The sequence below is a fragment of the Harpegnathos saltator genome, unplaced genomic scaffold (assembly GCF_003227715.2).
Source record: "Harpegnathos saltator strain DR-91 unplaced genomic scaffold, Hsal_v8.6 scaffold51, whole genome shotgun sequence".
NCBI lineage: Eukaryota > Metazoa > Arthropoda > Insecta > Hymenoptera > Formicidae > Harpegnathos > Harpegnathos saltator.
In genome coordinates this window covers 1,472,922-1,499,864 of record NW_020230327.1, presented here as the reverse complement: position 1 = coordinate 1,499,864, position 26,943 = coordinate 1,472,922, and the positions used below count along the sequence as shown (strand labels likewise).

General features: G+C 43.2%; 1 protein-coding gene across 5 annotated transcripts in view; it reads left to right on the top strand.

Annotated features, from left to right (window-relative positions):
* Window positions 1–26,943, top strand: part of Rpb8 (DNA-directed RNA polymerases I, II, and III subunit Rpb8) — a 68,502-nt gene that overhangs the window by 267 nt on the left and 41,292 nt on the right. For 2 of the 5 annotated variants that reach the window (XM_011145210.3, XM_019842542.2), the window contains exon 2: window positions 24,360–24,443. In XM_011145210.3, the coding sequence (XP_011143512.1) occupies window positions 24,360–24,443 (84 nt within the window). Of the gene's footprint in view, window positions 1–11,475; window positions 12,011–19,560; window positions 19,695–21,070; window positions 21,280–24,359; window positions 24,444–26,943 lie in introns of those variants that run through there. The other 3 variants (XM_011145211.3, XM_025302730.1, XM_011145212.3) reach the window with 3 other exon arrangements.

Below are 26,943 nucleotides of genomic sequence, written 5' to 3'. Positions count from 1 at the left end.
CTCGTAGTGAGGCGATCGCGTGAACCTCAACGATGTTGTTCGACAAAGTTCATGGTTGTCGCGACGGTTCACGTATTGTGGGCGATAGGCAGGTCGATAAAGTGACGTGCGTATGGTGTCAATCACGTTCTTCAAGAATGTGGATTGATCAACGTGAGCCGGTAAGAGTGGCGGGTTATTTGAACGTTCTTGAACGCGTATGGCATGGGCGATAAGGGCCGCGACGATTGGGCTGAGATTGGGCTCGATTGCGTACATGTGGACAAAAAATCGCACGAGACCCATGAGCCCATATTTTGCTAGCACGACGGCCGAAGAGGGCGTGCGACGTTACGCCGGGCTGAGAATCGACCGATTACCTTTACTACGGATTACACAGTGTTGAGTATCGTGTATTGAATGCGCTTCATGCTAAAAGTACGGTGAGTTCTTATTGCGTTTATAACCGCAGATATTGAGGTTAGGCTCGCAACGCGCAATAACATTCGTCACGAGCCTCCCCGCGATGACGAAGATCAGCAATCTCGCCGAATATTTATTCCTCCTATGCCCGTTTCATCGAAAATAGATTTCGGTTGAAGTTACGCTGACCTCACTTCCGCCGATATAAGAAGAAGGAAACACACGAACGAGAGCTTTGTCGGTGCTGCGTTTCATACACCGCGTTTATGACTCACGCCGTGATAATCGTCTTGGGGAATTTGCGCCCTTCCCCTCCAGTCTTTCTGTGTCCCCCCAAAGCATGGAAAAAATTTCTCGATTCTCTCCCTCCCGCTCTCTCGCGCGTACGACGGATGTCGATATCTTCGCGTGCTTTTGTGGCGCGGTGCCCACGTCTTTGTTCTACCCTGCGTTATTGCCCGCTCCTGGACCGCAAGAGCAAACTTTTTAGAGCGGCGTAGACTGGAGGCGACCATGACCGAATTCCCCGGCCGGAATATTGAATCTTCGCTGTATCGCGTCCCTGCAACCTTGTCGTACGAAGATTGTCTACGTATCAGTAAACGTTTCTTCTAACGGACACGGTGCGATCACATTTTTGGGCACTTTGGGTGCTATTCAGAGACAACGTGTAAGACCGCAAATCTTACTTTAGTCTTGGCTTAGTTTTTCGATAGTCTAGCATATCTATGTCGATAGCATATCTAGGACTAACGATGAAGGTTATGTTATTCAGAGACATTTTTTCGAAATTATTTAAATTTGGTATTCGAACTAGGAAAATTAGATCCTTCGGGCGGTATTTATAGTAAGATATGTCTTATATTTAACCATCTTAAATTTATTTTCAGATACTTTGTAGCCAATGAGATACAGGTACGGGGAATTGTTAAAGCGCGACTTTTGACATTCGTGTTTACATTTTGAGACTATTTTTTAATTCGTAATGTTTTTTAAACTGTTATCCGAATTCGGGAAATTAAATCCGTCGGGCGGTATGGTCATAGTAGGATAGTGGGATCTATCTTATATTTAATTATCTTAAATTTATCTTCAGATATTTTATAGCTAATGAGATACACGGAGAATTATTAAAGCGTGACTTTTGAAGTTCGTGTTTATATTTTGAGACTTTTTTTTATTCGTGATATTTTTTCGAAATGATTTAAATTCGGTATCGGGACTAAGGAAATTAAACTCTTTGAGCAATATTCATAGTAGGATATGGCTGCGTTCCGAAATTCACTGCCAGTACTAAAAATACATAGTTTGTGTCACGTATACTATAGAATTTCAGTGCTGACAGTGAATATCGGAACGCAGCTTATATCTGATATTTGATTATCTTAAATTTATCTTTAGATACTTCGTAGCCAATGAGATACAATGATTAAAGCGCGACTTTTGAGGTTTGTGTTTACATTTTAGGACTTTTTTTTTTTATTTAATTCGCGACAGTAAAATTATTCTTAATGAATACATCAAATAAAATAAAGCGGAATAGGAAGGTTAACTGGACCATAAAAAGGAAAGTTTCTTGACGGATTTGATATTAAAAAAAGGAACATTATCGAAAAAAGATACAGGTTGCGTGAAAAGTTCGCGGAGCGGCATCTATAAATAAACGGTAGAATTATAAATTGTAGTCGGTTATATAGAATCACTCTTCACATGAACCTAGGTTAGGTTTCATTTCCATCTGTCAATTCTTTCTGTGTTCACAAGCCAATTGAAGTTGACGTGTCAGTATATTTGTTTGCAATGGAAATTTGAAACAGCGTGCAGTGATTGAGTTCTTTGTTAAAAAAGGTTTAAAGGCAATGGAAATTCATTCCGAGATGGTAAATGTGTTAGGGGAATCTGCTCCTTCAAAAACAATGGTTTGTAAATGGGCACTTGAGTTTCAACGTGGTCGTACAAGCATTGAAGATGATCCACGCAGTGGACGTCCAAAAAGCGCATCAACACCTGAAATCATTGAGCAAATACATGTTATTGTTTCTGAAGATCCAAGTGTGACTACGCGCGAAATTGCTCATACCATAAGCATTTCAGATGAACGGGTACGGCATATTTTGCATAAAGAATTACAAATGAAAAAGGTGTTTGGAAAAGTGGTGCCGCATACGTTAACAATTCAACAAAAACTCGCTCGAAAGCAAATTTCTCAGCGCCATTTGGATCGTTTTAAGAAGAATAAAACCGATTTTGTGCGTCGTTTTATAACTATGGATGAGACTTGGATTTATCACCATGATCCTAAATTGAAACAGGAACGTTTACAGTGGACTGAAGCTGGATGTTCAGCTGCAAAGCAAACAAAGCATGAAAGATCGGCAGAAAAGGCATCCGTTTTCTGGGATGCTAAAAGGATTTTGTTAATTGACTATCTGGAAAAAGGTAAAACAATTAACTCTGAATATTATTATAACCTTTTGGATCAATTGGACGTAAAAATTCGTGAGAAAAGACCTGGTTTGCAGCACAAACAAATCATTTTTCGCCAAGCAACGCACTTGCTCACACAAGTGTTTTGTCAATGTTTAAGTTCAATGAATTGAAATACAAATTGCTTGATCATCCACCGTATTCGCCAGATTTGGCATTCAGCGACTTTTATCTGTTCCAAAACCTGAAACAATTCCTCCTGGGAAGCATTTTTTGTCGAATGAAGAAGCTATAGCATCCGTAGAGGCATATTTCGCAGACCTTCCAGAAACACACTTCCGCGATGGAATAAAATTATTGGAGAGCCATTGGGCCAAGTGTATTGAAGTTAATGGAGACTATATTGAAGAATAAAATCATTTGTAGAATTTGGTATTCTTTATTTCAGTTTCGCTCCGCGAACTTTTCACGCAATCTGTATATGGACACGAATATGAATAAGGCTAAACAGAAATGTTGGAAGAAAATTTTTGATGATATCAATGGATATTTCAGGGCATGTATATATATACCTGTAGTAGTTGAAATATTAAACCAACCTTAGACCTACCCTACCTCTTAGTTTAAATTTAAGCTGAGTTTACAAGACTGAGTCATACAAAATATCTCTTGAATACAAATGTCATTAGTCTCTTCTTATGCCTTTGTTAGATTACGACTAAACCAAGCTCGTCTCCGAATAGCACCCTTTGAATTCTAATAATTTTCTAATGCCGCTGTGGACAACAATCACCAAAAATAACAATGATCTCTTGACCATTTTCACATGTCTCAATCATCATTTCTTGCCAATATTACGGAGTTATGTTGAAAGTATGTTAGTGCATGGACAGGGTAGTTGTTAACCTAACCATTATGTAGCAATGTCAAGTGTCGAAATATTTGCGTGCATACGCGTTACAGATAGAAATATAACTACAAGACACGATGAAAATGGCGTCGGATCGCTATCTCCGAATTTGATAACCCAGATCGTCGAAGGCAGATCTGATTTTTCGTAGCTCAGAGTTCCCCTCACTCTCACCTTCTTCTCCGCCATCATCACCCACACCCTCTTTGCGCGTCGTCTTTCATCCTGCGTTTGATAAAATATGCTATCGCTGTACAACACGGCGACTATATCGATCAGGGAGTGAACGCTTCTCTCCGCGTACGTTTGTGGATTCCAAGTCGATAATTGGGTAGTGCCCATCGCTGGTGGCTGACGAGTGAGCGAGTGAGCGTTGCAAAACGAGAGTGCCATGGGGAGGGAATGGGAGGGTCCTCTCTCTCTCTCTCTCTCTCCCTCCCTCTGTGTGTATCTATCTTCCTCCCTTTCGAAAGAGGGGTGGAAGCAGGTAGCTCGTTCACTCGCTCGCTCGCTGCGACCGGTCGATGCAGCAAGGATGCCCGCAGCAGCAGCGCCGAGTAACACTCGCGTAATATGACGCGCTACGTTGCTAACCTAGTGGGGTGGGAGGGTAGTGGGGCGCGGGGTGGGAGAATCGCTGGTGCGCGGGGAGCAGTGGAGCAGCCGGGACGCGTGAGACGACACGCGCTGGTGGGGGTTGACACGGTCAAGGTCAGTCTCAGTTCCAAGGTCGCGGGGGGATGTCATCTCAGGAGGGAGCGCCTGGATATACTTCTCTTTTTCTCGCTCGCTCACTCGACCTTTCCCCCTCGCAGCTTCTTTACTTGCTCTCACTCTCTCTTTCCCCCTCTCTCCCCTCCTCTCTGTATTTTTCTACTCATCACGCATTCTCTGTCTTGCTTTGGGGTCGAATCGCGAAGCGAAGCCGAGTAGTTATTTTGTCTCTCTTACTCCCCCCCCCCCCTCTCTCTCTCTCTCTCTCTGTTCTTCTTTCTCCCTATCTCACCTTTTCTTTCGCTCTTTCTGTCATTTCCTCTCTTTTCTCTCCCTTTTTACGTTCATGTGCGTCTGAGCTTGGACTCGTCCGTTGGCTTCTTCGCGAAGCGAACCATCTTTATTTCTTCATCTCGCGCTTCCCTCGCTACATAAGGCGCGCCTTGCGACGCAATGCGCGTGTTCTCGCGCGTGGAATTTCTGCCTCGCGATACACGGCTTTTAGCTGTTGGGACAGAAGGAGAGGTCGTGTCGTTTTTACATATGAACTAAACGAGTAAAATAGGCGAGGTGGAATTGTATCTCAGAACGTCGCCTCGCATGAATCTCTTGAGGCGTCGTCTCTAGAAAAAAAAATGTATCGACATAACGTTGTCGCAAACAATTGTTATCGCGTATCGTATAAAAAAAAAAAGTTCTAATAACTTTCTCGTTTCTTACTTCGACGCTAAATTCTTGGCATTTATTCAGGATCCAGAGTTGTAGAGATTTACTAGATTACTAGAAATTTTCCCCTTTTCCGCTTGAAATGCCGATTCCACTTTGAAATTATGCGAACCATCTCGTCGGTTAAAGGTCCCTGCGTATATTTCTATGAATCTAATCTCACGGTTGACGGATGAACGATGGCGATCGATCATTTCGCTGTGAATATCTTGGAGAGAATATCGCTCCAACGAGATCGGACAGCCATTAAGCACGATAGTGAGCGCGATTAAAAATATCCACGGTAAAAATAACGGTTCTATTTCGAAGATACGAAGCTCAAGTTAACTACAAATTGGATTATTAAGCTGTACGGACGTGTGATTAAAAGTGCTCAAATAAAATGTGACTGGATGTTGAATCAAGATAAGAATTGCATTTTCAATCTCGGAGAATTTACTGTGCGTCATGTTGAATCGAGATAAAAGCTGCATTTTTAATCTCGTAAAATTTATTACACGTCACGCCGAGTAAAAATTAGGCGATGTTCATAAAATTATTGAGTTGCAATTTTTTGTCCTAAAACATCCGCGTAAAATCGCGTCTGATATGCGAATCAATCTCCGTTACGCGCTTGTCTTTTCTGTTCCGATCGCTGAGACAATTGAAATAATTTATCCGGTGAACTCGAGGGCAAACCGCTGGCGGGAGATAATAATTTCCTCCTCTCCGAGAAACGTGTTGCATGCTCCTCCGCGTTATTTTTAGATCTAGAAATCGTCACGTGCCACGCACTGCACAACGTGAATGTTTCGCGACGCGCAACCGAATTTTGCTGCGAACGACACTTCGTAACTCTGTCATGGTGTCGAACCTCTCGAAGTCTGACAATTTATTTGGAAAGTTAAATAACTTCGCCTAATGAGAGACGTACGCGAATAAATCGTAATTTACTGATACTTCAAGGCAGTAATGCCGAAAGTTAAATTTTGCAGATGCAATGTTATCAAAAGTACATCCAAAAAAAATAATTTCAAAACAAGCGGAATCATCTAATTTTAGAATCTAGATTTTATTCTTATATATGGCTTCAAGAGGATCCCCTTCAGATTAAGAGGAAAATATTAAGGGAATTATAAACATATTATTCTTAAAATTAGAGGGATTATATGTCATATATATATATATATGTAATATATTATATATATATACACACACAATAATGCTCTATTTTTTGTTAATTTATCGATCTTTCGAAATTTCAAAATCATCAAATTAACAAAAGTCAGGGCGCTATTGTAACAATATATTCTTGAGACCAAGTAGAATAGAAAAGTCTAGTACCATTTTTTTATCCCGACAAACAGTTAGCGAGATATCGTAAGTTAAATATTGAAAAGGTTACCAAGTTATCCTTAAATATCTCCAAAAATATTAGTCAAATGGAAAAATGTTTCAGACAAAAGTTGTTCAAATTAATTGCTGGAAAAGGACGGTGTAATAAAAAACTAAAGTTTCCATTTAAGATTTTTATGTCGACCTTGATAACGTTTCTCAAGGTCATTCCAAAGTCAAACAATTATCAATATCTGATAGCTTTCTTTAAGCCCTACAACTTTTGTTTCAAACATTGTTTTAAGTAATCATTATTTTTTGAAATAATTAGCCGTTCCGGAACTTTTGGCAGACCCTGTATATATAATGCAAATCTTATTGATTTTAATATAAATTTCCTCTTATATATAGATTATTTAATTTTTTTTTTTTAAGAGGATTATTTATTCTTACTGTACTTTATTCTTACTGGTTTTACCAGTTAATTAGAAAAAATTATTATAATGTATAGCGAAAAGTAATATATAGAAATATATATATATATATATAATATATAAAAGTATACATGTATAGATGTACTTCTGGTTCCAGTTCTACAATAAGCAGGTACGAATGAAATAAGATCGTTTAACAAATAAATTTCCAATTAGTTTTGTTATGAACTTCAATAGCTACAAAGCTACAAGCTACAATAGCTACAAAGTTCATCATAACCAATTGTACGAGACATAGTCAAAAGAAAGAATATATTATTCAACTTTTTGCAATAGATTATAAACTATATTTGACCAAATATGGGTAAATTATCTTCGTTATATGTTACAGCAACACACATACCTTTTTTAAAAAGCGTTCCAAATATTCTGAGCCATGAGCATGTGGTTATTTTTTCGTTCATGTCTGGAGGTAGGGCATGACTGAACAAAAGAAGCCGACATTCCAATCAACGTATTCCTCTTTATATAAGAGGAAAATTAATTGATATAAGAGGAAGTCCTCTTGAAATAATAGGAAAACATTTAGAATAATATCTAATAAATTTTAGACGAATGGTTCACTTTAATTGCTTTATCGAAAGAGGAAATCCCTTTTCTGTAAATAAGCTTCGCTTAGAATATGAGACTATGGGAAAAATTACTTGACAAATAGAATACTTGTTTTTGGGTGTATAAAACAATATCGAGCAATGGTGTTTGAGAAGATTCTTCCAGTTTCCGATAGATAGTTGCCTCAGAGGACAGTGTTGAGAAGTTTCGTCTTTTTTGGAATCTTATCAGTTTTAACTTTGGACATTTCAGTCGGGAAAATAAAAATTCATTCGAGACTAGCCGCGAATCGAAGGATGCGTGAGCTATTGTGCGCCGTCCGGCAGGGAACGTCTTATTGATCGAGACGCTTATGCGCTACGCTTATGCTTTTATGTAACTTTGCGCGCGATCGGCTTAACAAGATCGGACTCGATGGCGAGTCGAATCGATGCCGTTATCGAGGTATGGCGGCATGAAACGAAGTGGTAAACCTTATGGAGATTGGCCGAACGTTTATGCACGATAAAATACAACGTGCGGCGGCGGCGAGATTGCGTAGTCACTGTTACGCGAAGAGACTCGCCATTTTGTCTGAAAATAATCTCGCGTCCGATATGAAGATTTGCATATTGCTGTAACTTCTATATTGTCGTCTAATGTGCAGTATGGACGAAATTGCTTGTTTCATCAGCGACACAACTGTGACTGCCAAGTGCCTTTCGTGAAATTAATACGGAACTTACCTGGATAGATTTCCGTGATTCAGATCACGACGCGGAACAATTGATTAATGACAGCTTTGCGATGTGTTTCTTATGGCTGTCCTTCTGAAAACGTCCATGCTCCGATTTAGCTTAAACTTTGTAAATATGTTCCTCTTAATAAAGAGGTGCTGCTAAAGACGGATTTTCGGCGACTTAAAAGTTCAGCAACTTTTTTAACCATTCATAATTTGGTTATTGTTCTGTAAAAGGTCATACACCGATTTAGCTCGAACTTTGTAAATATAGGTTCTTTTTAGATAATAAAGATGTATGTCAGAAAAGATTTTTGGCGACTCAGAAAATCCTGAATGCAGCTGAAAGAGGAATATATGCAAACACATGTAAGATAATTTCGGACTTAGGTAAAGTAGATTAGGTTAAGTTAAAGTAGATTAGATAGGTTAGAATTATTTGAATAATTAATACTTTTGAAGTTGGCTCAGTTTGATTACGAAATGCGGATATCTGTTAAACTATTTATTTTAGAACAAAACTCCAACGTACATCTTTATGCAAAATTAAATGGCTTTTCAATTGTCGGTATAAAAAAATACTTGTTTATAAAAGTACAGATTTCCATTTAAAAAAATTAAGTTGATCTTAAAACCCATTTTACCCAAAAACATTTCTATATTATCAACTCCCTTTAGATACTGCAATTTCCGTTTAAAACAATTTTCTATAGAGACTTTATTCTTGGAGATAAAAATTCATTTTGTTCACCCTATATGTCAAGGTCAAGGGCATTAGCGAGATGTGTTCCTTAATATATATATTTACTTAAAAATTAATTTAACATTCGAGTCGCGAAATGTCCTTTTGGGATACTTATTTTTTATCTAAAAAAAACCTATTTACAAAGTTTGAGCTAAATCGGACTATGGACGTTTTCAGAAATTTCGCTATATTTATATATGCAAATATATTTGTGTTGAATGAATTATTAGCCTTGCTGTTCTGTTCGGATTTATTTGACCCAAAATACTTTTAATTTCCTTATTACATTTTTATGTGATGAGTGAGCTCTGGCATTTTATAGTTTTGTTATATAACTCGAGAACAGTAATTTCTTACTAAAAAATCGTTTTTCCATTTCTGTATTATTTTTTTTATTTTAAATTATTACACGCATGATGTTTGGGTCATTCTGACCTGATGGAAAGAAATTTTTCAGTACGTCAATTAAAACTTAATGTTTTATGATAAAAAAGGATATTGTTAGCTTGATATTGCAAGTTGTGTTATAGATAAATATTTTTAACAAATTCAGTTCAAATTGTCTTCAGGAATATTATCAAATACTGTGAAAAAAGAACAACTTTCATTATTTTCAATAGACTTCAATAAATCTTGATTGGAACGGAAACAAACTTACCAAAAGAAGATTATTATTAGAAGAATCTGGTAAATTTCTTATAAATATAAATGTTATATCAAGAAAATATATACTAAGAACCAACTGAGAAATCGCGTAACATTTTAATAAAAATTCAAGAAGCAAAGCAAGCCGTTGCTTCAGGATTTATTGCGCCGACTAATACTAAGCGTACTTGTTGTAAAATTTGGCCTTTCGGTAATAATAATAAAATAAATATTTTGTGTAATAATTGTAAGAAACACATTTGTAAGTTACGTAAGTTACTTTTGTCCAAACTACACCAAATGATTAAAAAAATTCTTTTATTTATGTTTCTTTTATTTAGTCTTTTGGATGCATTTTTTTATTCTTACTCTTATTTGCTTTTGAAATTTTGATAACGATTTACAGCAGCTTATTTTGTTTTTATACCTCGGCAACCGCATAGTAAATTCGAATAGGACAACAGTATTAAAGAAACATCCTCCACTTTGAACCAATAACAAAAAGATTCAATTAGAATAGTAGAAATTCTTGACAAAAAGGATAATAAACTCCCATAAATATTGCATTCTAGAATACGTCTGTTCAGTGCTATAACTTGTAAGCAAAATTACCAAATGCAGCATAAATTTAATCAATCAAATGGCAAATAATTGAGATCTCAGGTAGGTGTCAATTTTCTGTATAACTTTATCAGACTCTTGTGGTACAGGTAAGTTGGAGTAGTCGAGCACTCTATATATCCGTTTATGAATGCGAAAATTCACTAACCTCTTAGCTACGGCTGGACTTTCCGCAAGCTGTGCGTCCTTTGTACGGCAAGGTTCGAAACGAATTGCGTGTAAATAATGTAACACTTCGATTTGTGTCTAGTAATGCTTTTTGATACGCAAGTACATTAATATATTTAATAAGGTGAATATTTTCATATACATTTTAAGTGAATAAATTATAATTTTTTTTTTTAATTTCGCAAGATAATGTGTACACGCATATACTTTGATAATTAATAATACAATTGAGTGTGATATAATTTAAAACATGACATCCGCGAAAGCCACTATAATGGTGCATCGTTCAGAAAGATGACATTCGCGAAAGCCACTATACTGGCGTACAGTAGCTAAGAGGTTAAAGTTAAAGGTTAAGATTCTTGGGACGCATGAAGTTCAGTAGACCCTGTCAAGCGGTTTGAGGGTTTATATGACGAAGGGTAGCAGGAGGACCATCTCACGACGATAACATCGCCGTTCGCGCGGTCGCGCGCGCTGAGCGACGCCGACGGACGCGAGCGAATTTTTTCCATTGTCGCCCGCAACCGTGCGGCAACACGTAGAGAGGGGAGCGGGCTGCTCTCTCGAGTAGGTAAATGCGCACCGTCGCGATTGGCCGCGGCGTTCTGGCTCGGCCAATCGGGTACCGTGACCGTGCGGGCTTCGCGCGCGCGATACTGGCACCGGGATACGAACTTCGCTGTCATCATCAGTGTCGGGGTAACGCGGCAATAGGCGAGAAAAATTGACCGATAAGTGCACGTACGTAGGAACACACGCAAAATCGAGAACGTGCGTCACAGTCATCGAAAGGAAGTGCGACATACGTAGCTTCTACAGCAGCGGGAGAGAGCGGGAAAGGAGAGCGAGGCGGGCGGGCGAGAGCGAGCGAGTGAGCGAGCGAGCGAGCGCGATAAGCGAGGCAAGGAGGTGAAGTTCGCACAGTAATAGCGAAGGACGGAGAGACTGACAGAGCGAGAGAGAGAGAGAGCGTTGGAAGGCCGCTCGTGGATCAAGTGAGTCGCTCGGGGAGGGGACCGAAGGGGGGGGGACGGTACCCGGCTGCTTTCAGTTTGGCGTTCGGTGTTGCTAGGCGCGAGGGCCACTGTCAGTGCCAAGGCGGCAGCCGGCAACCTTCTCTCGACTGCGAAAATCGAGCCAACTTTCCTTCCTTCTCTCGAATTCGACAAGTGCCGTTCCTTGTTATCCTTCGCGCCGCTTTCTCTCTCTGTCTCTCTCTCTCTCTCTCCTCTCTCTCTCTCACACACACACACACGTATTGTTACGCGTACATCCCCCATCTTCCTCCGCTCCCGATGCATTTCCGAGAGGTTCCCGCGCGCGTGAGCGAACGAGCGAGCGACGCCTCGCCGCCGAAACCGCCGGTACTGCCTCTCGGTCCGCTTTCTCGGTCGCGTCCGCGTGCGTCGTGTGTGCGTGCGAAAAAGAACGAAGCTGGAGGAAGCATGGAGGAGAGACACGCGGATCACGGGACGTCGTCTCGCGAGGCTGCCGGAGGATATATGACGACGCGCGTCTCGCCCGCCAGCGATCTACGTGCCCGCTGAGAACGTCGAGCGCGAGGCTCACGTGTGAGTATTCCATCCCATGTGTTATATATGTTCCGACGAAATAGTCATCATCGAGATCCACGCTGGGCATCGCTGGGTGCTCGAATAATTATCGTGAATTTTTATCAAGCCTTGTCCCGTCTTTCAGGGGCAAACATCCGATTGGTTCTCGCGTAGAGTATGACGGTTCAACAATTTGCATTTCGAGAGGTTTTCAGAGAGTTCCGAAGTTACCGGTTGCGGGACAAGTTGAGAAATCAGTCGAACGAAAGGAGAATATTCGACTTTTCTGGCTTCTATGCAAGTGTCATTAATTATCGTCGGTCCGATCGCTGTAAAATCGACGGAAGAAAAATAGCGAAAGGACGAAGTATTCTCGTTAGCAACGGCAGGATGAGGTATGGAGAAAATGTCAGGTTATGATGGATTCGATGATGCACAGCGCGTGGCGTCGCAGTCGATATCTCGTCGACTTCTCGGATTCGCCAGAGCTTAAAATATAACCCGCTTTCATAAAGCTTTCCGTCTCGAAGTAGTAAATAAATGTAACACGCTGGAATAGCGGAAAGTTATTTCTAAAAAATTTCTGGGCAGCCCCCCTCCCGGAAGTGGTACAAATTCTATACGTCATATTTTCTTAACTATATTTCGATGATCGCGGAGCTCGATTCGTCCGCCACGTTCTTTCGCAAATCGAACTGTATATCAGCGTAAAAAAAAAAAGTACCGACGTGTCGCAAATGTTCTCCTTTTTATTCCCTCCACAATAATTCGAAGAGAGAGCTCTCGATATTTTTTGCTCGCAACGCGACGCGTTAACGAGCCGCGGCAAATCGCCGCGGATCTTTTCGCGAAATAACAAAATGGCTTCTTTCCGTTTTCTTTCCGTCTTGTCAGTTTTACATCACACTGTGCACATGTCGAATGATAAATTTCGCAAAGTAATAACAAAGCACTAAGGATTATCGGAATATGTTGGAATTCTTTTTATGAGGAAACAGCGAGGTACTTCGAGAAGTTCGACGGAACACTTGAGAAAACGATATCGACTTTTCAAACACTCAGTTGAGACTGTTTGTAAGAGAGCACCGTTTAATTGTTCTTATTGCACGAGGATTGGCCATATTTGCGATAAACATACTCGGACGAATGTTTTCTTCCTTATTTGCGTTTTTGAGTCACTCGCGCGAGTATGCTTGTGTATCTGTCGGTTATCTGTCGCGCGGTTATCCGTCGACGTTCTTACGCGAGTTGAGCTAAATCTAAATGCTAAAAATGAACCTAAAGATAAAAATAAATTTTGACGAGAAACGAAATTTGTACAAGGTTGAAAATAATTGGCAGAATCCGTGAAGCTAATTTATGCGCGAACGAAACTATGTGTAGGATAATGTGCCTTATTCGCATTTTATCATTCCCATTTTCGCATGCAATTGTTGGCCGCAGCATCGATAGTGCTAAAAATAAACCTAAAAATAAGAATAAATTTTGACGCGAAGTGAAATTTGCACAAAGTTGAAATTAATTGGCAGAATCGGTCAAACTAATTTATGCGCGAACGAAACTGTACGCTGGATAACGCGTCGATCCTTATTCTCATTTTATCCCAGTTTTACATGCAATTGTTGGCCGCAGCATCGATAGTGCTAAAAATGAACCTAAAAATAAGAATAAATTTTGACGCGAAGTAAAAGTTGTACAATGTTGAAAATAATTGGCAGAATCGGTCAAACTAATTTATGCGCGAACGAAACTATGCGCAGGATAATGTGTCGATCTATATTCGCATTTTATCCCATTTTTGCACGCAATTGTTGGCCGCAGCATCGATAGGAGCGAGAAGCTCGCGAACAAACTTGACGAGTGTTGGCGGAATGAAATTTAACTGATTTTACAGGCGATTAAATTCCGCGCCCACTAGAAATCTTCCGGTTCTCGCGAATGTATTGATTAGAGCTGTGGCGCGCGCGATTTCTGCGGATGCCAATCAGTTGGCCAGGCTCGTGTTCGTCTCGCGAAAGGCACGTCGCTAGCAGAATATCCGCGGACGCGCCGTTTAATAGACACAAAGATGTGCCCATCTTTTCGCGCTCGCGCGCGAAGAAAGGGTCGAAAGGGGTCGTTCATTTAATTCTTCTCTTCAGATTCGATATTACGAGAATCGCCAAAATTTCATCCGTTCCTAATTTCCCGACTGCCGACTGTGGTCGATGTTGGCATAATCACATCGTCTAAAAGATTAATTCTAATTTTACTCTCAGCGCTCGTACGATTGTTTTTTCTTCGCTATCTTGGGAAAAATCGTAATTATCAATATATGAAGCTGACTGTCATCTACATGAATAAAAAGGTATCTCTTCCAATATATTCCGATAATTCCGCGAGGATAAGAATCCTTCGGGTTGATCGACAGTGTGAAATCGCAAAAATATCGAGGCCGCTGCCGCGAGCAAGATCCTGCTCGATTCGGCTGGTCGACGTCGAGCCGACCGCACCACGGAGACATGACATAATCGGCGAGCATCGTCCGAGCCACATATTTCCTTTTTGCACGTGGCGTGATTCAAAGACCGGTCCCCATTACTTCGAGATCGTTTCCTCGGGCGGTCGACCTTGAGACCAGCTGACAAACCGAGGAAGACGAACGATAGAGGAGGGTTACGCAACGAATCGAAATATCGCAATTTTCAGGCCAGCCGTCGGCCATCGATTCTCTGTGTTGATACGCTCACACAAAGAGCACATCCTTTTTGTCTTTTGCTGAACGGGGAAAAATATTGCCGACATTAACGCGTCATGCGTCGCAGTGAGGAGGAAACGCGCAAACTGTCGCTAGTACTAAAAACGTCTCATCGTAAACGTCTCGTCAACAATATTTATGTTAAACAATTGGAAGTGTAGTTGACTATAATGTGCTTGAATACCCTTAGTAGCGGACTATATAAACTGATCTGTAGCTCTTGGTTGATGAAAAGAAATAGGTTCAAAGCTTTTGATATTAATCGGAGAAAAGGATTAGCATAAAGAGAGTTAATGAAGTACCTCCTTAATTTTTGTCCTTTGCGATGTCGCACGTTTCGCGTTTATCTCGAGAGAATAGTCAACATCTGCTTGGCATTCCTCGCGCTCCAGGCTCCTCCGAGTCATCAATATTCTTTCTTCGTGACCCCTCCGAGTCACCTATAAGCAACGAACGTCTTATTGACGAGCGGCCAACGAAAAATTTATCTGACTCGCGATACAATCCAGATGAAAGACTCGGTTTCCTCCGAAGGACTTTTGTGGTATTTCACGCGTCGGTAGGCGCGTATATAACTCTTCCTGGCCGCCGAAAAGGCACGCGACTGGGTCACGAGGACGATCGTAAATTTTCATCTCGCGAGAAAAGAGCCTCTCCGCCGAAGCGTGACACCGTAAAAGACACAAACGCGTCATCTTTTGACGGCGAATCGAATCTTTGCTCGTTGGATTTATCCTCCGACGCTTAGCACTTGTTCGATCAGTAAGATATTTCAGCTTCGGATAGAGAAAGAGAAATTCGAAAAGAGAAAGAAAGTCGCGGAAATAAGACCACGATAATAGTTTAGTTACGCGCCAAGTTTAGCTAGATATTGGAAGAGTAAAATTCATGGCATTTAGTTTTTAATCTCCCGATGACAGTTTTGCTAACTGCTTTTTTCCACCATATGAGGCTTTGCTAGCATTTGGAAGGAATTAAAAATTCGATTATGGTGAGAAGATAATTTAAAGCTCTTCCAACTTAGAAGGAAGAGATCTTTTTAACCGCAAGTATAGTGGGAGTTATGGGAAAAGTATAGATAGTATAAAAGATCAGCGGGTGGAGCTCGTTTGTGTACATCCGAGAGATACCTGCGTGGTGAAACGTGCGTATCTGTACTATACATCATGGTTGAGATCCAGGAGAGAAGAGACTAAAGCCCGTGTCAGACTACGGATTGGGATTGAGATTGGATTAAAATTTGACCAAATGGAAAAAAGAAAATAATCTCAAGCATCGTAAATTTAGCCCTGATCGGTTAAATTCCAATCCAATACTCAATCCCAATCCATAGTCTGACACGGGCTTAAGGCGCTATTCGCGCAGAGTCCTCTGCGCGAATACACCGGAAAGATTCGTATACGCGGTGCAATAATAATCGAAACGGCGGCTCACGCGACGAATCGGCAAGGAAACGGCCGTGTAATTTCACTCGCTGCAGAATAGAGACAAAGAGTCCAACATTGCTGTAGTTTGAAAGCGGCAGTAGAAAAGACGGTGCTATGGCGGGCCGCTGACGACACAGGAGCTGGAGGCGAGAGGGAGGAAACGGCCGAGGGAGGCGAGCGCCGAGAGGGAGTGGAAAGAGCGCCATGTTCGCCCTCTGACGCTCTTTTGAAGGTCAAGGTTTTCCGCCCCTCGCTGGCCGAGGGAAAGAGCGACAGAGAGCAGAGGAGGGGGTGGCAGAGATGAGAGAAAGAGCGAGAAAGAGAGGGGGGGAGGGGAGAACGAGAGACAGAGAGAACGACAACAAATGGAGTGGAGGTTGGCTCGGCCGTAAGAGGGATGGAGGGGCACAGGTTGTAGGGAGTATACGTGGGTGGTTGGGGGTGGATTATAGGAGGGGGGTCTATAGGGGTAGCGAGAGCCTGGTGCCCAGTATTTATAGCACTAGCGAACCGGTCGATAACGGATAGCGACACTGCGCAGTTGGGAAACCCCCGCGTCGAAGCCAGCCCACGCACGTCACCCCCCCTCCTCTCATCTCTGTCTCTTTCTCTCTCTCTCTCTCTCTCTCTCTCTGTCTCTCTTCCCCCCTCTTTCCTTCTCCTTCCCTCACTCTTGGTCCTTCCACCGCTCCGCTCAACCCCTTTCGCGTCGGCTCGGTCTTCCCTCCTGCCCCCTCCTCCCATCCTCACTCGTCCGTCTCTCTATTAGCAGCTTAAATTTAATTTTTGCTCTGACGCGGAAAGTAAACGTTTAATTATCCATTGTCTCGTCCAGCCTTTCTATGCAATTCCTGAGGCTTTATCCGTATACATGTTCATATCTTCATTCGTACTCACTATGGTCGCTGCATTTTTCTTCTTCTCCATTGTGCAACGCTATTCTTCCCCTTAATCATGTTGACTCTTGTGTTCTTCTCTTTTCGCTCCCTGCTGTTTTCAGCATATCCGCAAAGCATTTTTCAGTACTTTTCAGGATACCTGCGTATTTGCAGGACGTGGAGTCCTGGGAGTTTAGAACAAATCCTCCAGTCACAAACGTTTCTCTCGAGGTTGGCTTTCCTGGAGAGAGAGAGAGAGAGAGAGAGACGCAGGAATATCTTTTATTAAATCAAAATCTCGAGGCGCGACAAAGTTCTATATTTAGCGATATACCTAAGAGACCGCACATGTACACTCCGCGCAGGATGCTTGAAAATAGAATTCACTCCGTGCGTAATCGATGGCGCGGCCTCACGCTTCATCGCACATCTTCGGACACTTTTTGTACGCCCAAGATGCCGTGTGATCATCAAGGCGATGCAAGGCGGGCTTTGTACGTATACCGTATCACGGCAAGAAATATCGCGTATCTTCGTAGTGCCGTAAAAACTCCGACTCCTCCGACATATTTCTCTCTTACCTTTTTTCCTCATCTATCTATCTTCGTATACTTCTCTTTAATAATTCACCGATACGTTTACCGCGACCATATTCCGCCAGCTATATCCTAAGTATAGTAGTCTCAAGTGTATTTTCGATGCGGTTCATGGGACGTCTTATCGGGAAACCGACCGAATTGCACGTCAAGACGTGTTAACGTGAAATGTGCTGGAATATCTAGAACATAAGTCTCCAAGTGAGGAACGACCAAAAGCGATCGGTATCGCGCGCGACAGCTCCGCCATTGTACTACTGGATTTTTGACGACACGCTTTACTCTTATTCGTTGAAGAGGCAGGTTTCTCCTCTCTCCTGTTCAGTTGACCAGACAGGTTCTTCATAAGACAAGTGCACGCACTGAAACGCTGCTCATGGATCACATAGTCATCTATTTTACGTGGGTACCCCCCTCCTACGTTGACCCTCCAACCGGACACTTTGTGTTCGAGCCATTTGAAGCCTCTCGGTTTCCAACAAATCTTAGAAGAGTGCCTCTTTCTAAGCGAAAGCAAATGGAAGTCGGGGCATTCGGGGCAGTTTAAGATTATAGAGCCATTAGAACCTCAATCTTGCTTGATAACTCGATCAGAGCTATCAAATGCCGAGGCGTTCGAGGTGATGGGGGATGCCAAGTTCCTTCGTCCAACGTGAATTGCATTTTTCTTGGGAATTCTGAGCCAGGCAGACGTGAATACTTTCATTTTGCGAAATCTCATTCAAGAAGACCTAACCAAGTTACCGCGGCATGAAGAAAGTTTCGAAAGGATTTATGCATCCATCCAGCCACGTCATACTTCGACTGCGACGTAGCGTTCGGAAGGTACGCTTGGCTCCGCTTGGGTGTTATTAGCGCGGCACGAAACGTCAGGGTGTCGTAAAATGTGATACATAAAAGACGCGAACGTGTTGCGTTGCGCGTTTTACGGTATTTCTCGCTCGCTTACGACTGCAAATGACTCTCTGACTCCGTACGAACTTTCGTTTCAATTGACGAAGTTGGTTTTACCGATTACCATTACCGGACCGTTAAATGAGCCGCAATTAAACGCGAGGCGAGCAGCGCCAGCCGCGTAAGTACCGAAACCCGCGGTTTCACTTGTTTAACGTGGCCGCGCGCGCGTATCAATCGCGGATGAAAGTGCGAGGAAGTATCTCGTTGCTGCGGCGCGTTCGTTCAACGCGAAACACGAGGAACAACGAGGGAAAAGTCTCTCCCGTGGCCAGTTTTCTTTTCTTTTTTTTCTCATCGCGTGAGATGGAAAGAAGCAAGCGAGTGGATATTACGTGGTGCGTTCGTTGCGAGACGCGTAACTCGCGCTCGGAGGTACATTTTGTGGAGAGGAGAGGAGAGGCGGTTGTCGAGCAAGAAAATTTGCTTTTTATCGAATCGACGTTCGCTTTGCGAAACCTAACCTAACCTAACTTTGCAAACACAATTTTCGGGAAGAGCGTCCGTAAAGTCGCTCTTCATATCCGTCGGCATCTAGGAGGAAAGAAAGATACAGAGAGAGGAAGAAAGGGGAAGAAACTGTGACCATTAGTTGCTAATACTCTGTGCGCAACAAGCTGAAGAGGCTTATGCGAGACAGAATAGAGCTGGCGGGAATAAAAAAGAGGGAAGAAAATAGAAGTCGGGAGCGAGGTAACCGCGGACGTGAAATCAAGACGAAAGCATAAAATCCTCTCTCGGGCGCCGAAGGGATGGTGGATGGATGGAACTCGGTGAGGGTAGGAAAAAGGACTCTGCGTAGGTGGAGTGCGAGTCGGGGGGGAGGTGGGGGTAAGTGCATTGCCATCCCTTTCGTCCTGCCGGGGCGCATCGGGTGGTCGCGGGCTAAACTCACTCCTGCTGCCCCTCTCGATGACGAGACGGGAGAGAAGAGTGCGATGGGGGAGGGATGGGCTTGTTTTGGTGCGACGGCGAAGCGTGTAGTTCGGAAAGATGAGCACCGGCCACGTCTCTGCGCCAAGGAACGCCGCGAGTGTGTAGAAAGATCGCGCGCCCCTTGTTTTTGGACTTCCTTTCCGGGGGGATGAAAATTTGACGCTGCTGACGATGGTGAGTCGAGATTTCGCTCTGTTTGCACCGAGTATATACCCTGCATGCGAGCCAACGACAGCCCGGTAATTTGTCCGAGAAGAGCAAGCCAGTCTTGTTTGATGTTTATCTTGATGTACAGAACGACACGTTCGACGTGTTTACGAGTACCGGCGGTATTCGTGGAGTGCACGCGAAAATGGGGAGATGTTAGAAGTCTTTCTTCGCGAGCAATTGCGATGCGCAGACAGTGTATTCGAATCGGCTACTACGTCATGTTCTACATAGAGAGATGGTATCATCATACATAGGGAATCGAGCCTGGCAGACAGTCGACTCCGCAGACGTCTCATTACAAGTTCGCGGAAGCGTCTCCGCAGAAACTACGTTTCCCGGTGAACTGAATTCCGCCAGAAGTAAATTTCACGACGCTCAAGGTCACCGATGGACACGCGATCTCGCGGCCGGCGTCAACTTTCTCCGTCTGTACTACAAGGCGCCGCAATTTAGAGACGAACGGACAATCGATAACCCACAGAGCGAGAGCTGGCGCGGACCGTCGGTGCGACTCGGTCCTGATCCTACCCTCCCTCCTCCCTCATCTTTCATCCCTGCTTCCCTCTTTTTCTTCATCCCCGTCCGCGTCCCAATGTCGCGTGGGTGCAACATCAACACAAATTCAGCGTGGTTGGGATGCAAGAGAGAGAAGTATGGAGAACGAGCGGAGATGCTAGTGCACCTCGCCACGAGAGGCAGGGTGGTGGTATCCTCCACCCTTCCGCCAGCGTGGAAGCGCGAGCGCGCGGTGGGGTGGCACGAGCCTCGGGGAGGGCGGCCGCCCTTTCCCGCGAGGATAGTGGAGGAGAGGAGCGGAGAGGAGAGCAGTGGGGAGAGGAGAGGCAGCTCGTTGGAAAATTTACGTCGGCGAATGGACCGTAAAGGTCGCCGTTGCTGGTGTCTCTCCTCTTCAGCGCTACCGCCGCCGCCGCCGTTCTGTCGGTGTGCTCTCCTTCGTAAAGGGCGCCAGCTGAGAGCAACGTTAGCAACGGAAACGGATCATCAGCGTGCGATCTTGAGGTTGTTAAGACGTGTTCTTCCATCACCGCGCGAAATGTGAACTCATCGAGAGAGAGAGAGAGAGAGAGAGAGAGAGAGAGAGAGAGAGAGAGAGAGGGGGGGGGGGAGTAAGAGGAGGAGGGAGAGAGGAGGGAGAGGGACCGAGGAGGAGGGGGAGAGGTAGAGAAAGCTCAATGGTGGAGTATTTATAGGAGGTGAAATTTATAGAAATTGGAGTAACGAGCAACGCGAGAGTGAGAGCGAAAAGAAAACATGGAGGAGAGTGGGCCGATAATGGGTGTGGATGGGACAGGGGGGAAACCGCCTAAGGGGCGGGGGGAACGGGAGAGGCACAGAGTCAAAGAGGGAAAGAGAGGGAGAAATCAGCTGGGCAGAATGATGCAGTGGAATACGTGAGCGGAAGAAAGGAGAGGAGGCGAGCGAGAACACGACTAGTCGCGCTAGTGCGGCACTCTTCTCGCTTCTGTCCTGCCGAGGTTCGACTCCGGACGCCGAGATCGCCGAGCGAGATGGGCGACGGATTAGCCGCGTGAGTAGCTCCTGAAAGAACGTCGACGATGCGACCGTCTCGTGACTGTGGCATTCCTGCTAAATTCGCCGTGCCCTTTTGCCGAACTCGCCTATACTATCTCTTCCCGATTCCGACGTCTCGGTCCACGTGCCGATAACCGCGACCACTCGACGAGATCAGACACGCCGCCGTGAGAATGGCATTGTGCCGATATTGGATTATCGCGAGCGAGAGCGGTTATCGCGTCGACGAAATCAATATCAAGAGTGGGCCTGGAATCTCAAGGACGCGTATGGCGCGATATCGCGAGATCGCGTCTAAATTCGCGACCGTCCCCGATCGTTTGTCGCTCGCAGAAACAGAAACGTTATCGCTGAAAGCGCAGGCGTCTCTCTTCCTCTCGTCGCTATCGTCATCAGACCCGTCGTCGTCGTCGTCGTCGTCGTCGTCGTCGTCGTCGTGTCCTTGCAGGACGCGAGTTTTGAGAAACACGGGGTCCCCTTCCTTGCGTTTCTCCTGGTCGCGAGTGTAAGGAAGGTGTGTACTCGTGTCTTCCGCTTTTTCCTATCTTAATTCTATGATGGGCAAGAAACGTCAAATGTACATTTGTGCGACGATTTTTCTTCAGAGCAATATTATGAATTTTCTGGAAAATATTCTTTTCGCTGTTCCTTTTCGCGGTATTCCTAGTAGTGCAGTTTGATTTTGCGAGACAAAGTTGGTAAAAGCAAGAGAAAGGGTGGGACTCTTTGTTCGTTGGCTTCGAGCAGTCTGTTGCGCAATTCTTATTTTTATTGCTGCAAATTAGCATAAAGACGAAAGGGGATTAAAATTGAGGTGCAAAACTGCGGTGAGCAATTTTCTTTCCGTTTCTAATTTACGCGATAAACTGTATATACGTGCGTCTTTAAACTTGCACACACGTGAATGTTTTCAGTCATCCTCGACATTGTTGTCTAAACTATATCTCAAGGACTTGAATCCGAATATCTAAGACATATCAAAGGGAATGAAAGTGAAGGAAATATTACGTCCAAAATGCTGTATATTGTACAATAATGACAGTCGAGTATTTGTGACCGCGTCTATCGTGCCGATAAACGCGAAAACATATTTTGTTTTTTCTCAAACATGGCGTGGCTTGCTCGCGATATCTGTCGGCTCCAAAATGTAATCAAAACTTGCCATCGGAAACAATACGTTTTCTATAGTTCATGCACGGTACACAAGGGCCGGGTGATTTGCGCACAATATTATTTGAAGCACGGTATTTTAGGGAACACGGCGATATTCTGTCCGTGCAAAATTGATACTTGCATCGCGTAAGTCGCTGCTGGGAAAGTATAAGGGCGCATTCACATCTGGGCGGAGAAGCAGAAAGCAGAACAGCGCAGAAGCCGAGAGAGTGACAGAGAGAAAAACTCTCGCAAGAAAGGGACAGACTATCAGCGCCACTTGTGATTGGCTGCTGCCTTTCTGCTTTCTGCTTTTTTGCCCAGGTGTGAATGCGCCCTTATACTTTCTCTGCATTCACATCTTGGCAGAAAAGCAGAACAGAAGCCGAGAGAGTGACAGAGAGAAAAACTTTCGCAAGAGAGAGAGAGAGAGAGAGAGAGAGAGAGAGAGAGAGACACACAGACTATCAGCGCCATTTGTGATTGGCTGTTGCCTTTCTGCTTTTTGTTTTTCCGCCCAGGTGTGAATCCGCCCTAAGTCTGCCGATAGCATACGCGGGAGAAAAGGTGCAACGCACCCTTTCGTGCATGCATAAAAAGTTGCCACATGACTCACGCGTGTGCACCACTACGTAGCAACTGTTAAATACACGTTCCGCGCCTTTTGCCATTTGTTTGTATTCTCTAACGCAACGCAACGAGAGATTTTCCCGCACAAAATGCAGCCGATCTCTCTCGCGCGACACAACTCCACTTTCGGGCGATGTGCTTTCTTCCACCTTGTTCCCTTCTCGTGGCGAGAGCTCTATCGTCGTAGTTCCCTAAATATAGCCTCTCTTTTCCTCTCTCCGTCTTAATTCCTCGCGATCCTGTTCCTCCTCGTCGCTTTGTATGACGAGTATACACGAAGTTAGCTCGAAATCTGACCCGAGACGAGCAGATAGCGCGGATCATAAATAGGAACAAGATAAAAATGTTTGATCGTTACAGTATTTATCTTATTTAGATTAGAAGGAAGTAATATATGATTACAATTATAGTCGCGTTTATCTCAGTACAAGCTCTTGGTTTATTATGCGTCACGGGTGTTGTTACATCCGATACGCATTATTTTGCCTCCGTATCTTTTTGCAATGCGTCGTTTAAACTCGCGATTAATTCGTAAAGTTTCTACCGGCGATGAGAGAGTGATCGTTTTTTTTCTTTTTTTTTTTTTTTTTTTTTTTATTGAAACGTAACACCACAGGCACTCGGTTTACTTTGCTGAGCGGCCCGATAACTTCAACAACTACTATCTTGGATTTAGCGGTGTTTATGCGCGGCATCGGGCCGCCGGCTTATCGGCCAAAACACGCCGTGCAGAAATTCTTTATTATCGAGTCCGGAATTAATTCGGCGCCATTATCGTTGGAGCGACCGGCGACGCGAGATCGGCGATAGATGATTTCGCGTGCAACGAGTCAAGCTGCTTTTTCGCCTCGCTCAAACGTCGAAAGTGATCAGCCACACAACGCACGAGCGAGACGCAAGCCGATAACGCGCACACAAGAGGGAGAGACAAATCGAAAGACAGAGTGAGTGTGCGGCAGAACGTGAGAGAGATATCCGATTTGGCAATTGTGCCGTAAGTGCGCGCGTGTTGTGCGTGCGTGCGTGCGTGCGTGCGTGTGCGACGCCGATAAATTCGCATATCGCGAATCGAAAGCGCGATTGGTCGGCTGTCGATGACGTCAGCCAACGGCGCGGAACGCCTTGAAGCGAAAATGAATTTTCTCTCGTCGGCGGATCTCCCGGCAATTCCTCCGTGAGTCATCCCGGTGGCAGCGTCGCACATTGTCGTCCTCCTCTGCGCCTCTCCTCAACCCCCAACAGCACGTAATGCGTGCTTTTACGCTTTAACGATGTCCTTTCGTTTTGTTACAGTGAGCAGGCTCCACTGCGAGTCGGAGTCCTTCAAGATGGACCTCATCCTGGACATCAACTCTTGGTTGTATCCCATGGAGCTCGGTAAGTGGAAACGTAAAAATTAAATATTTGGTTATTTACGATTTTGGTTATTTATGAATTTTGGTTATTTACGATCAGAAAGTTCAATTCTCGCGGGAACAGGTAAATTGGGAAAAATGCGTCGCCTGGAAGTAAAAGAAAAAATTATATTGAACTATACTCGAGCTTCTTTTTGGTTGAACTATCGATGGGGTTCAGAGCGGGACAGGAAGTGGTGCATTCAAAAGTAATCACTCGTGACTGTTTGTCAAATATTTTCTCTAATACTCTGAACTGGCACGACATATCTTCGCCATCCATCATCGTCGCGATGTACCTTGGGATCCCAAATCAAATTTTCGTCCGGAAATCTATCAGTCGAGGAAATAGAAAAAGGTACGCGTCGCGCGATATCCTTTCTTCACTTCGTAGCGAAACTTGTAATTTCCGATTGAGCCGCCGGCGTTTTGCATTCGTTCGTCTAGGTTTTTGCATATTTTTCTGAAACACGGATGAAACATGATCGGCCGGCCGTATGTATTTCCTTTTTGCGACGAGAAGCAAGCATATCGAGAGGGCAAGTGCATTACTCCGTGCTTGCGCGATACATTGAAAGGTTTGTGCAGATTTCGAAATGTAACGTTAATAATAACAATCGTATTCCACGTATTCCATTACTTTAATCGGTAAAGTAATACATCCCATTCCTATAAAGCGCATTTCGAAGAAATCAAGGCGTTGATGCGTATATATATATACGCTGCGTGGAAAGACTGCGAATTTATTTAATAACCCGTGAGATGAAATTTTGGACTGCGCGAAACTGACTTACGTATTAGTTTTCATAAAATATTATTCAGTCTCTTCGTCTCATTTCTCGCGTAAAAATTAAAATTAATTCCAGTATATACGTAGTCTCTCTCTCTCTTTAGTGACGGTTATATTTTGAATATTACTATTTATAAAAGAACTAGTTATTTAAATAATTATAATCAGTTATTAACTACTTGTTAAGTTGTTATATTCCGCAATTGCTCACTTCGAAAGCGCTCGGCTCGGTACAAGTTGCGCTGAACCAACTGTGCGCATTTTCGAAAACCTTAGTTCACCTTGCAAGTCAGTTTTAACATTTCATATCAATTTCAATTTTGATCTTTAATTCTGTTTGAAATGCGAAGACGCGAGAGGGATTCGTACGTTCTCGCTTGCCGCGCTATAAGCGTGGTGCGAAATTATATTTTGGCGTTTGCGCCCGGTTTTCCGTAATCTTTTGAAATTGGCACTTGGCAGTTTCTCAAGTGATGATGATTTCCGACTTTCCTCGCTTGACGAAATCTTGTCAGTGACGTTCTCGGCCTTGTTTAAGCGCGGCGAAACGTATCACGCACATTATCTCGAAGCTTTCTTTCCTTTCGGTGTTTGGCGTGTTGATTTCGAAATTAAATCATTTCGAAAGAAATGATGCGATCGTATTTTCGAACAAATTCAAAATCAATATTTTATTAGCAACATTCACGAAGCTCGATCAGATTTGAATTGCGAGCGATGGAAAATGAAGGACGAGAAGAGCCTTTCGATGAGCAAATTCTCGCTTATCCGACGTCTGTTTCTCTCCAAGCGAACCTTATTTTAACAATTTCGATCTTGTTCCAAGTTTGATTATCCGAATATTTAATTTCTGAATTCAATGGACAGAAATTTCTAAAGTTTTCGTAAACTTTTAATTAGGAAATTGATTTGGGATTGAATCAGAAGGACGGCTACAAAGTTCGATCTGATAAATTATGACGGGGGAAAAAACAGTCTAGTTGGATTAATGTGACATGTTTGGTTAAGCGAGTGTTTGTGGGACTAAACAAAACACTTATTATGACATGTCTATCTATTTTATTCGTCAAATTAAAATTTGCATGCAAAAGAATGACTTAGTGATGTCAACTAAATCTCTAAGTAACCAGTAACCAGTAACTAAGTAACCAGTTTGAATTTGACTAAAAAACGCTAAAAGTTGGCCATTACAAACGGCGGAAACGCAATACTGCGTTCCGATATCTCTGGTAATTTAATATTTCTGGAATTGGTATTTTTCTAGTATCATTTTTGTTTTTTGGAATCACTCTTTTCACACTTTTCAACAGTGAATTTTAAAAACAAAAATTCATAGTCGCGGGTCACCAAACCAACACAGACCAAACGAGATGTTATTTATATATTATATATTATTTATTCATTACTTTGTTTTTTATTTATTTGTGATTTTTATTTATTTAACCTTATTTCATGATATATATCCAATTTTATTCTGATGAAATAAAATTATGACTTTAGTCGCTATATCGGGCCCGCTATATCAAATTTGAAGAATTTCAACTTCATATTCGTAAACAATAATTTCAGAAATTAGACACAACATTTGAACGACGATTGCTCAATTTTTGGAAATTCCTTTTTTTCCAGCTTAAGTACTTTTGCGAGATTCACAGATAAAATATCTGATATGCTTACATATCATACAGAAAAC